This window comes from Lepeophtheirus salmonis, chromosome 7 (assembly GCF_016086655.4).
Source record: "Lepeophtheirus salmonis chromosome 7, UVic_Lsal_1.4, whole genome shotgun sequence".
Taxonomy (NCBI): Eukaryota; Metazoa; Arthropoda; class Copepoda; order Siphonostomatoida; family Caligidae; genus Lepeophtheirus; species Lepeophtheirus salmonis.
Genome location: NC_052137.2, coordinates 6784399 through 6798280, shown reverse-complemented (window position 1 = coordinate 6798280; position 13882 = coordinate 6784399). Strand labels below are relative to the sequence as shown.

The following is a 13882-nucleotide window of genomic DNA, read 5'->3' as shown; positions in this document are numbered from 1 at the left end:
GGTTCGAAAAGAAGACATGCTTGGCCTTCCGTTCCATGATCGAGGTTATGGTTGCAGCCAAGGGAGGCCATTTGAGATATGATATAGCTAATCATATCCCAATAAACCCTTAAAAATTTCAATTCTCTGCCTCATTTATTTTCGAACATCTGGGTTACATTGTACACAGGAATAAATTACTGCACGATTCGCTACCACATACTGTATGCCGCTCCTTCCATTCAAATTTGGATTCCCTCCGAGCTGCCACATGACAGCTTGGTATGACATGGACACGGCCTTCATCGTCAAGAGCTGCCAATCTGTTCACTGGTATGTTTAGGATGTTATTGTTTGTGAATGAAGAAGGTAAATTGAATAAAAATATATGGTATTTAAACATATCATGGATTGTTTTTTCTTGATTCCATAACAATCGTAATTTAGTTATGCAACAGCATGTCTTGAATCCCCATTTTGGAGCAAATTTAGCTTAAATTGGGAGAAACAAAGGTCTAAACCTTCTATGGAATGACGAAAATTTATATAATTTATAATAATTTTCTCTAATACTTCTATAATATTCTATAATAATATAATCCTTTTTTTCTAGGTTATCAGTTTATTCTTTAAATTATTAATTATATAATAATAAAACACAAAATGAAAAACAGGCCTCATTTTATTTATAACTCAGATTTTAACAAAAAACGACAACAATATTATAAATCCTTTATTTCATTATTTATTTATTTAAAAAAAAACAACAACCACATTTTTGTTCAACGAGGTTATACAATAATAACGCCTACTTATTGCCCAAAATATATTAATAAAGCAATTTTAAAGCAAGGAATACTTTATACATGGAAGTTGCACTCTTTTATTCCTTTTTTTTTTTGACCAACTTAAGGCTATTATTTCTCTATTTGTAGAATAGTTTATATTTAAACAATAAAAAACAATCCTGCCATGAATGTCGTATATTTATAAAAACCTCAAGATGATTGTGCGGTTGAAATAACTATTTTTATGTGGAAATTAGAATCCTAGTTTATTTCATAGAATTTTTTTTTTTTTTTTTTTTTTGAAAATGGGTGAAAACCAAAGATTTTTGATTTATTTATAAATTAACATTTAATAGCTTTTGCTTGGAAGTTGATAATTTTTTATATTTTCGAATGAAGTGATTGAGTGATGTTTATTAAAAAAATAATTATTATCTTCATATAACAGCTTTAAAAATGAATTGTATCACTTCTTCGATTAAGGCAGTTCGATGTTTTTAAGGCAAACAATTGTTAAATTGCTTGAATAAAAAATTCTCAATTTTCTAAAATTAATTATCATTCTGTTAATTTATAAAATTGAAGGATATTTAAAAAAAATTCTAAGGGTTATTTTAATTCATTGCAGCACTATTCTACTTGAAAAAAGGTAGAAAAATTAGTTGATCAAATTAAAGAATAGGAAAAAGTGTTCCACTCTATGAAAGAAAGGGATTTTTGTAAAGCACGAGGAGACGGTGGGTATTATGGGATTAAAACACTTGCTAACATCAGATGCCTGTTGTATAATTTCAGGGGAGAAAATGAATGACTACTGTAAAGAGGAGCATCGCCTAAATGGGAGAGGGGGTGAGGGATCTTGGTTTTTGGAAACTTTGTGACAAAAAAAATTTAAAAATTTCACACTTACTCACAAAAAAAAAAAACTTTTTGCAAAAAAATTCAAAAATCATTAGCTATTCTCCTAAAATTAATTTTTTTAAATCAAAAATTTCAAAAATCAACAGCTATTCACATAAAATTAAATTTTTTGGAAAAAAATTTCTAAAATCCATAGGTTTTCAAAAAATCTTAAAATTTTTGGATTTTTTATTTTGAAACTGGATTAAATTTTTTTAAAACATCTCATTTTCTAATGAAAAGCAAAAATTCCTTAATTTCTCGTGGGCTATAGCCTCTCCAGTCCAACCCTTGCGGATGCCCCTGTTAGAGCACACGCACCAACATTTTTTTCTCTCTAATTAGAAAAACTCTGTTTTTTCGGTACAAAAACCCCATCCCTATGTTAAGAGTAATCCTTGCCTAAACATTGCCCAACAAAACAAAAATTGTATGTATGTATGCTGTATAAATTTGTACTGAAAAACATTTCCGAGCAATGGTGGGAAAATGGTGCAGACATGCAACAAAGCACTTTTTGACAAATAAATTATTCAATCTACTCAAACGAATTGTCTTTTTCAAAAAATATATAAAAGGAGGAAGAGAGAGAATTAAAAGATGACGTCATTCAAAGATCATCCCATTTATTAGTATGTAACATAATTATCGAATCCTTCCAAGAGAAAGGTGATGGGGAAGGGAAGGTTTTATAAATAGAGTTGATTTATTTCCTTTTTTTGTATATATTTGATAAAAATTTACTATATATTATATTATATACTAAAAATTGTAGCAACTACAAGGTACATTTAAGAAAAATTGTTCTTTTGAAGTAGTTTTTTTAAGGCGGATTTATAAATGTTGAATATATATATATGACGACATAGATTTCCATGTTATTTACCTATGTGTAAGCAAGTAATGACCTTTCTTTTTGACCGACTTAAGTAAGAGCCAAGTTATTGTGTCTTAAGAGAGAGATGTGGCTCACTTCCAGTGCCGCAACTACAGAGGTATGTATAAAGGGGGTGGGCCCGTCTAAAACGATGCTTGAGCCCAGTGGTGATATAGCATAATTTTCAGAGGGACACCATTAGTAAATTTGAGCGTCCCCACGCCACAGATTTACAAAATAACATTTCTTAAAAATTTATCCTTTTGTATGGGCATTTCAAATTTTGTTTATACAAAAGAAAGGGTCCGTTTTTGTAGTTTTTTTTTTTTTAGTAACAGAAAAAAAGAATACAAAATACTTTTCTGTGTATTTTTTGACGCTCATAGACGACTGATTAATCGGAAAAAGTTTCAGGAAAAAATATCGGATCTTGTTTTGTTTTTTTAAAGAAAATAAGTTTTTCTTTAATAAATTATGCCACGCTAGAAAATATCCATCGCCGAGGGGTAGATCGACCCCTTGACTCCCTACCCTTCTCCTGCCCCCCTCACCAAACAAAATTTAAGCATAATTTTAATTTTATTCTACTACTCTGGTCATTTTTGACTATCCTATAAATTTGTCTGCCTAACCAATCGTTTATTTTTTAATCATTTGTATTTAAAAAAAGAAAGGCAATTATTAGAAAAAAAGTAAAGGTAGTCCACTATCACGGCCCCGGTCCTTCCTACAGTTGGGAGTGTCCGTATGTTTTGCCAGTCAACATAAAACAATCTTGAAAAAAATCAAGAAAAGGAGGAAGCCCAAATTGTTTTTTTTTTTTATAAATAGATACAGCTCAATATTTCATAGAAATTTGAGTCATTATTATGCGTATTATTCACATTTGTACATTTGTGGAATGAATTAAGATCACCAATGATTTTAACTATAGTTTAAATACCTTAATTTGAGTTAAGAGACGTATATTGTCCCGAATACGGTCCTTTTAAAATAAAGACATCAATCTCTCACTATTTAATTGTGACGATAATTTTCAACTATTACACTCTCCATGAGTTCATATGAACAATTTGCTATTATGTTGACTTGCTACATATGTAGATCTGGTTACAAAACAGCTCCTCCTTGTTATTTACTCATTACTAGTGAACTCACAAAAAATAAAAGACAGTTTCTCTTTAAATGGCTTTATGAATTTAAATTAAATTTTCTGTATACGTAAAAAGCTCTATCATAATTTTTTTCTTTTTTTTTTCTTTTCTTCGAAATGTGAATGTAATTTTCATTTATTTATGAAATATTCAAAGCAATTCTAAACTCTTAAAAATAAGAAAATATATCTAGGGACATAAAAATAAAGATAAAAAAAAAAATAATTTAAATCTTCCACAGAAAAAGCTTATTCTTACACCATTGTTTTATTTTGTTTTTTTCCTAATTAGTCTACAGATAATTTAAAAAAAAAACAAAAAAAAAAAACCTCTCTTTAATGATTAATTGGTCAGTTAGAGGATTGGGAAAGTAAGCTTTTGGCGTATAAATACACAGAGTAACATATCCTTTTGAGTGAGAAAAGGAAATACGTATGTGGGAGGGATGAGGGAGATTTTGGGTACTGGGGGATATCCTTAGAGCCCCTTTGTGATGATTAAAGTATATTTCAGAGATGAGCAAAAAAAGGGCGAGGAAGCTACAGGTCAAAAGCGGGAAAAGTTGACGGAACAAAAGGTTTTTTCCTTTATTTTTTAAAATCTTATAGTGTTATTTTGCTCTTTTTTTAAACATTAGAGTGTTCACTTATTTTGAAATGAAATAGATTGAATGTGTGATGGGTTACTAGTATAGTTTTGGCAGCAAAAACTCGGTTTAAAGTTAATCCGAGTTTAAATATGGTAACTTTATAAGTTTAAAGTTATGTTGGGTGGGTCTATCTGTACCTATGTCTTTTCAAAACTCGTCAAAGCTATTTTTAAGTACGTGCAGAGGATAGATGGTAGAAAAATGGCTCTACAGAACATTGCCTGCTGACAAAAATTGCCTGCAATTACACTACATTTATAATGACTCATCTATCTATCAACAGGCGGGTTCCAACCATTTAAGGATCTCATGTTAGTTTTTCAATCTGCAAATGGGGAACAGTAAAATAATATTTGTTGGATAACCGTGGGATCTCAATACAGCTAAAAACCACTATAATAATTAATTTGGTATTTCGACGCAGATTCAAAAACATCACTGCTGCTTCAAGAACCATAAAGAATATTTTCTAACGTCCCAATACCTATTTTAGATGACAACTTCTATTTTTTTTTTTTTTTTTTTTTTTGCAGGTGCGAAAATTATGTACGGATATTTATATTAGGACAGATAGGTAGTATAACTGCGGGCTATTTTCTGCAGAAGATAATTTCCCAATAACAATCCCCAGAGTGCAATATTCCTAGAAATATTTTAAAGATAAAGTCTTATTTGAGCCTGAAGTTACGGGAACATATTGTTTTGAGGTATATCCCTTACAATATTTCACTATGTTGACGTGATAAATAAAGTTTTGGTATCTCCCTCATCTTATTTGAATTTGATTTGAACTATGATATATGTTTCTATTTTTTTGAAGATTTTCAACGTTTATGATTGGGTTTTTTTGATAATATTTGAATTATTGATTTATATTATTGACAGTTACCCTTTGTTCTGCAAAGTGAATTTGCTCTGGTGGGCCTTGAAAAGACTTTGAGTGAAACCAAAACTATCTTTGGACATTTTAAATGGGCATGATCATACTATTTCATATCAAAAAACCCGGTGACTCTCTTAGACATACAACAAATTATATTAATAACAAATGGTTGATCACAATCAACTATGATCATGATTAAAATTAATAATAGATATAAATGTTTGAAAACCAAGGAATGAAATGAATCAAACACATGAACAAAACAAGAAAGTATCCTGCTCTTCGGGTTTGCCGGAGCAAACACACCCAACCAACTATGTTGTTGCAGTCGAATTGCAAGAGGAAACAAGATTAAGTTTGGCACTCGAGAGTTTTGGCAATTGAAACGTTCTTGAGTTTTTCTTTTTAGTATTGTCCAAAAAGTCTTTGTAGTGTGAGGATCGTAAATAGCGAGAATAGGAGTCGCTTGTCATTAAGTAATAGAGATGAGCAGCAGCTACATCAAAAGTCCAACGATCCGGGGATTCCATGTTGAGCTCTGTTATTTTCCGTGATTTTGAATCCACATTGACTAGGAGTTCAGCACCATTCTCCAGAAAACGATGCCAAATCCGTCGGCATTCATCTGCTATATCCTTTTGAGATAACTTCTTCATTTTCCACACAGCCTCTACAAAGAGCAGATTCTCCGTAGCGTACTCCTTTTCCAAGAAAGCCTGGAAAAAAGGAGAAAAGAAAAGATATAAACATTAATCCAAATTGGTCTTTGCTTCTAGTGTATAATCTACATTAGACCTTATTTTTTTGGATATTATATGGCCAGAAAAATATACAATTTTCACTTTGAAAAGTGATTTTTGAAAAAAAGTTTATAACATAATCCTACTTTATTTATCACTTTTATAGAAAATAACCATTTTGGGGGACACTCTTTAATAAACTTTTTAAAGATTATTTATTCATCTAAAATACCTATTGATTACAATTTGTTTCATTTTGACTTGTTTTATGACTATTTGTTGGAACAATGTGATGCACAACCTCTAAAAGTTAATCTGTTTGCCTCAAAAGCAGAGTTTTATAAAAATTGTACTAGAAAGTGGAAACCGATTTTAAGGTTAGCAATTGGAAGATGATTTTTTTCTTTTCTAAGCCTGTTAGCATTATTATCATAGACGTTCCGGAAGGGACGTCAGAGACCTCACGTGACGTCCTGCCATCTGTCTTAAAATGGAGTAGGTCTCACTTTGAAAAGGGAAACACAAAAAAAAGAACAGAGAGATTTGCATAGACAGATCAGATGATGTGTTTTCTCATAAGAAATAAACCCACGCTAACAACTTTCAATTAGGCCTGACATTGTTTAGCATCCATTGTCTACTGGCTCGAGGGTTTGTGAAATGAGTTTGCATCGAAAGTAACCAAAGTTTCCGTTGCAAGACTATTTTTTGACACTTTTGGCCCCCTACATCCCTGATGCCTAACAACTCTACTACACCTTATGGGGGCATATCGAGAAAAAGGCCAGTAGTGTTTTTCATCCATACACAGAAGCCCCCAAAAGCCACTGTCAACCAGTACTGGAACGCCATAACAAAGTACCCTATCTGCAGTTGATGCAATGCCTTTTGCCACCGCCGAAAGCTATCATTGGCACTAAGGGCGTCTAAATTAATGATTAAAAGAGCTCAGATCTATTTATAGTATTAATTTTGTTGAAATGCTATAGTTAATTAATAAGTCATATCTTGCTCAAGTTTAAAGTTCAAAGTGTTTATATTTTTATGGACCACTCAGTATTTGAGAATTGACATTGGAGTAAATATGTGTTTATTTTCTTTCTCTTCCGCCTAATTGCAGCTGATCTAATACAACGTCATGAGAGTTTAGCTGCTCTTCTCTCAAACATTATTCAAATTGTCAGGATTACGACGTTCATTCCAGGTTTTTTTATTTTTACATGCATATTTTATGCATCAAGAAACAGTCTAATACATGTACAATAGGTTAGTGTCAATGGTATCATTAAGCCTTTACAAGGCTCTATTCATTTGCTTAATTATATATGAATGCATGAATATACTGTGTATATGCATTGAATGCCTACTTGAGTCAGCAAATCCTCTCAAATAATTAGATACAAATGTACTGCTAAAGTACTTCTTTAAAAAGATCATGATTATGTAATAAATAAAAGAATTAAATAGGAATTAATCTAACATATATCTTTTTATTAAATCTGAATGTCATTCAATCACGGCCTAACCAATGAATGAAAGTTGATTAAATTTTTTAAGTAGCTTCTTAAGGATACAGAAACGGTTCTGGTAACATTTTTTTGGCCTTTAATACAATGGCAGCCTTTAAATTACATTTTTTAGCACTTTATTTGTACAACCTGAGGACGGGGGTGTATTTTGGATGTTAAAATGGTTCTTTGATGCTCAGTGAAGCGGCGTTAGAAGAATTTAACCATTCTCAGAGACAAGCAGCTCATATACCCAACCCGAGGTTTATTCAAAGGTGTTCTTGGTGCTTACAAATGCAGTGGCGATGCAGTTTAAACTTCCTTGAACCTCAGTACTTAACCTGCAACATCTAAGAGCTGTGGTGTATTTTGGGATATTAGGAGGGTTCCTTAATGCTCAAGAAGGGGAGGCAGATAAATTTAACTTGCTTCGGATCCAGCAGTTCACATGCACAACCCGTGGTCCGGGGTGTATTATAGAATATTTATTGCCTGTAAACACGGCGTTGGTAGAGATTAAACTATCAATTAGCCAATTATAATGATACTCAAAAACCCTTCATAAGAATTATTCTTAAAATTCAACGGTCCATTATTTTTTTGTTTTATATTAAGCAGAAGAGTTCTTAATTACTTTTAATTTCTTAATGTCCCGGGAAAGTCCTGTAAAGTCTGGATAAACCTAGTCTAGTATATTATGAAAGCTAAAAATATACTGATCGAATAGCATTTCATTTTGTATCATGTGTAATATTTCGCAATTAGATCTAGCAATATCTAAATATTAATTAATTATGCAAAGATATATACATGGCCAGGGAACATAGCCTCCTTTGTATATAGTGATTGACACTCAGGCTGTAAAAGTAGAAGTGGGGTGGGTGTGGTTTCATTCTAGAGGCAAGATTGTAAAGTTTTCTTTTAATATACAATCCGTTGCTATCATGTGTTGGAGTATTACGGAACGTGTGTTTGCCTAAGAAAATAAATATTGCAGTTACGTTTTTGTGCAACGTTAAAAAAACGGATTTCCAATAGAGTCTTGAATTCGTAGCTTAAATAAAGTTCGAAATAAATTTGTCAGGAGATTTGCTTGCAAATAGTGTTTAAAAGTAGTCGAAAAGTAAATGAAGTAGTCGTTTGTTAGTTGTTTTTTTTAAATAGAAAAATGCTATTTTAAGGCATAGAAGGCCAAACAAATGGTTACTAGAACACTCTCTGGAGCCTTAAAAAGATATATGAAAAATTTAAGAAAAATCCAATCATTAGTTTGGCCGTGATTCGAGGACTCTCTCTTAAACACACAAATATATAAATTGGGAAAAATTTCAAAGGCTTTTAACAAACGAACCAGAAAAGGGTGGAACTTTTGTATTATTTGAAAACTACCTTTAATGATATTCAATTATTTATAATAAAATCGCCTTTCTTCATAACATCAGCCACACTGCTCCAGAAACTTAGCAAGGCCCGGGTAACCTTGTGCAGATTCAGCTTCACCATTGTACGGTGCTTTGACTTCTTCCACAGACAAATGATAGTTGACATAGACCTCATGCTTGACACTCTCCCAGAGATAGAAATCTCATGGCCTGAGGTGGCAGCTGTTTCAAGCCAAAAATTCGGGCTTCTAAAGTGAGTAACTTTTATGGTTAAGGCATCATTAACTTTTTGGCCTTGTGGACCGTTGCACAGTCTTGTTATAAGCTGTAATTTCTTCCTTGGTCTACTCCATCCAGAACCAGAACAATAGTGATGCTGGATCTGCGCGAGGTCGTCCAGACCTTCCAAAGCTTCCAGTGCCATGTGGCCGAGGTTAACAAGAAAGGTGAATGCCATTATAAATAATAGAATGTTATTAAATTTTGTTCTCAAATAATAGAACGATTATGGCTCTACCCCAACCTAGTTCGTTCGTTATAAGCTTTTAAATATTTTCCCGATTTTTTTAGAAACCCCTGTATTTATTTTTTGTATTGCCCATGTCTCATTGATGGATAAAAATACATAAAATGCAGTATAATTCATATAACTCACAAGGAAATGATCGTGTCCTTGAGGATCCTTCAGAAGGTCCCAACAAGAGAAGCTCCAGGATCGAACACGTTTTTCCGTAATCACAACAGAGTCCCAGAAATCCGTAGTATCAGAGATCCATGGATTTGAATGTTCCGGGATGACAAGGAAGTAATCATAGTCATGAAAGAGATTAAAATGCTCTGCGTAGGTTTCAGCACATTTTGTAATTCGAATTGTACATTTTTCCACTCGAGATCGGAGATGGGACGCCTCAACACGTAGTCGTTTCTCTACGGCTTTTAGGTCTCTGTAATAGAAATGATATATAATGACATCATTGAAGAAATTTTAATTACAATAGGTTTTTAATTTTACATACGTGGTGTGTCAACATAAAATAAGTAATTTCATTGCAATTTTGAATAATTATTTGAATTTTCTTTAAAATAATTATAACTCTTAAATAATCGTTTGGGGAAAAAAGTAACTTCATATAATTTTTAACTTTATTTCAATGTTTTAGAAGAAGGGTTACAATCATCAAATTTAAGGCAAACATGTCCCGTTCTGTTTGATAACTTGTTTCCAACGATAATCCAACTTCACAAGGCCATTCTCTTAGAAGCCCTTTTCCCTATAGACAAAAAACTGGGAAACCTAATTTTCCCAGGTCTCTATTAAAGCCAAATTAGTAACACTAAACCCGTTGGCCATTGATAGGAACAGGTGTCCCTTTGTGTGGTCTGGACTGTAGGATGGATTGTTAAGAACTTCCCATCCGAGCTCCAGGAGTTTTCGGTGCGTCATCAAAGATATGCTGTCTTGATGACGTCTTGTTGTCTCCTATTCAACAAACCTAGTAGCTTCTGTTCGATAGCCAGCTTCAAACGGTCGAGTTGTTCACAGCAGATGGCAGAATTATCGGCATATCGGTTATATATCTCCTATTTTCTTGGTCGCTTTCGGCACTTTTTTCACTTGCAGCTAGTAAAAATGTAAAATATGGGGAATTTCTACTTTTAAGACCACCATACTCGACGCACAATAACTCACAACTGAACCGTCCAAGCACAATACTGTACAAAAAGCGTTTGAAGTATATACTCATAACTTTACAACACTTATGATCCCATGTGACTAATATTGAAACAGATACATACTCTTTAAGTAGCTTAAATTGATTGGCAGAATAAAAAAATGACAAGTGAGTAGATTTTTAAACAAAGGGCCATATTGGGGTTATATAGGTCCATTAAATCAAAGAAAGGTTGTCAATTATAATTACAGTTCTGGGATAACTTCACCCATCCCACTATTTTGAATGCAAAGCCTATCATTGACTACAATATGTATGCCGTTATTGAGTTGCATATTGTGTTGGATCGGTCCATGGACTAACTTCCTAATCCGTCATCCCCCCTCCTTTCTTTTTAATATGACCAATCTTTTTTAATCCTATGGACTGATACGTCAGTCCTACGGTCTTAGCTATCTTGGTAGCTATTATTTACTCATAGCTAGTACCGAATTACATAAAAATGAAGAAAATAATAAATTATAGCTAGAACACAAAATAATAGATACCAGCCACCCACTTTCAACTTCAGAGGCATTATGTCTCTTTTAAGAAGTTATTTGAGGTGCAGGAAAGAACAGGGTTTAATACTTTGTCATTGCAGGTGTAGTATTTACCATCAAAGAACGATAAGGATCGGTACAACGATTTACACATTTTATTATTTCCAGACTGATAAGGACTTACTTTTTTTTCTAGACCACACTCTTACATTAATTAATAACAACAATATTTCTATAATAACTATAAAATCAAATTAAAATATGTTCACCAAATTTCCTAAAACAAAACTTATACTAAAAGAAGTCATAAAGAAATGCAATGAGGTGAGACAAATCATTATATATTCCTTCCCTTCGGAACAATTTGATGAATATAGCTCACCCAACCTGTGTAAATATGATTGTTTTTGTATGTCTATATAAACATATAAAATTAATCTTCTACAGCCCCCGAAGAAGGTCAATGTCCCTCCTGATGACATCGACCATAATTGTGGAGATGAGTCGACCTTTGCACCTTTAAGAGATGGCAATGGCGAGAATGGAGTCCGCCTATAAGGAGAGTAGACCTCCAGTTGATATAGCAAACATTCAGTCTGCCTTCGTTAGACCAAACTCCTTGTAAGAGAATTTCCTCGACTTTGTTTCTCAATGGAGTTGTCTTATCAACCTCATAAAATATATGTAGGGAGCTCTTTTTCGTTTTTTTGGACTTGTTTTGTAGATTGATAGAACTTCACTTTTTTTTTTTTTTTAGACTGATCCGTCACTAGTTGTCAAAAAATAAGGATTTTTAGGATTTACACTACTTTTTCTGGGTAACTATACTTTAATGAAAGATAAAACAATCTAAGAAATAGTATTAAATCCCAGGTTGATTTCATAAGTTTACTCATAGATGAAGAATTAGTACGGTTTGGAGACTAACGAGGCTGTTAAGTCAGCTTAGGTTGGAGGAAAGGTTTGGGATGTAATCAGAAGACTGCTATGCTATGAAAGTATATCCTGGGTGATCCATGGATATATGAATACTTACTAACTCAATAATTAATGAAGGTTGAGTGTTTGAAATTAATTCATATTTCTATATATTAAAGCACAAACAATTAGTTACAAACTAAAAAGAAAAGAAAACAAAAACAGAGGTTTCTAGCTTACGTACAAGACGAGAAAAGGACACTTGAACATTATCAACGAATTTCCATTCTGTTGGGCATCTCCAGGACCACCGTAAGCAAGTCCAAAACGTTTGAGAGGAAGAAGGGCTCTGTCAAAGGGCCAAACTGTACCCGAAGGAATTTAAAAAAATAGCCCAGGCCAATCACCTCAAGTCCATGAGGGCAAATGTGACAGATCTGGGGTTCAAACTAGAATGAGCTATCAAAAAGGTATGGAAAAAACCTTTCGAAGGTGAAGAGGCCACTTTTAACACCAGCAATGAAAGGAATCCATTTTCGCCGTTGCAAGACTTTTTTAAATGAGTCTTTTGAACTCTTTTGCCCCCAGTCCCTAGAGCCCTGATGCCAACTCCTTCGACTACACCTTTTGGTTTATGTCGATGGAAAGACCCGAAGTGGCCATCATCAAATAACCAAGGCCCTCGAAGCCGCTGTCTGCCAGCACTGAGACACCATGACACAGATGCAAGGCCTACTACTGCCGCCTGGAAACCATTATCAGACACATATCTATTGATAGTATTAATTTTGTTGAAATTCTACTGTTAATTAATAACTGTAGATGTTTAAAAATCAAATTGTTTAGATTTTAATGGACCACTCACTATGTATGTTGAACGGAAGAATTTCAATTATTTTAATGACCATTTTTTACTTTGTAGTTACTATCAAAGTCAATCATAATGATCCTTTTCATTGCTTATTAAATTACATTTTCTAATATCGCAATTTCATTTATTTAACATTAACAAATTAATTATACTGTCTGGTTACATTCATTTCCGTACTTCATATATTACTTAATATTTGACCTGTCAAGACGAAAAAAAAGCTGGAATTATTTTTTCTTTAAATTGAGTCTGGAGTACATTCCTGGTGCGTCAGCATAAAAACAATCTTGAAAAGAATAGGAGGAAATCTAAAAAAAATAATTACTTGACTTATGTACTGGGCGTGGAAAAAGTACTGAGACCTGCTTCTAAGTAGTCATTAAAATACTCCTAACTAATTAGGATGATGTTTGACATAGAAAATTTTATTTTTTAATATAACAATGCACACTAATTATGAATCTGGCCACCACCAGCCTCATTTACAGCCTCCAACCGCCTCTGGAACCCCTTGCACACATTGACAACGTAGTCCATTTTCATGATCCTCCACTGCTGGTTAACAAAGGTCTTTAGGGCATCAATATTCCGGATGGAGACATTGCAGGGCTTCTTCTCAATTTGCCACCAAATGGAGTGGTCCAGTGGATTCAGAATTGGGCTCTGAGGGGGCCAAAGTTCTAAGACCAGAAGTTCATTTTGCTACCTTTATTTGACCTTTGGGTATACACTTTTGTCGTCCACATCACTTGTACTGTTGTATTTTTGTTCAGTATACCGGACTATTATAGTGTTATCCATGTATTGCCTCGTTTAAAACGGTAAGAAAAAGTATATGTAATCAGACATTATATATGAAAAACTTTATGAAAAAACTTGGTTAGATTTTCATACAGAGACTCTTTAAACGTCTAAAAACATTTTCTGTGTGGTTGCATCAAACGGGAAAGGATGCCTCCCTATTGGTTGCCATACTGTTTGAGGATTGGGACTAAGGAGTACCTGGGATAATAAGAAA

The 13882-nt window shown here is 33.3% G+C and overlaps 1 protein-coding gene across 8 annotated transcripts in view; it reads right to left on the bottom strand.

The window, feature by feature from the left end:
- Window positions 1-4908: 4908 nt before the first annotated feature.
- Window positions 4909-13882, bottom strand: part of RSG7 (Regulator of G-protein signaling 7) — a 57644-nt gene continuing 48670 nt past the window's right edge. For all 8 annotated transcript variants that reach the window (XM_071890189.1, XM_071890191.1, XM_040717013.2 and 5 more), the window contains exons 4-5: window positions 9516-9804; window positions 4909-5946 (exon numbers count right to left, since the gene is read on the bottom strand). In XM_071890189.1, the coding sequence (XP_071746290.1) occupies window positions 5545-5946; window positions 9516-9804 (691 nt within the window). In that variant the 3' untranslated portion in view covers window positions 4909-5544. The remainder of the gene's footprint in view (window positions 5947-9515; window positions 9805-13882) is intronic.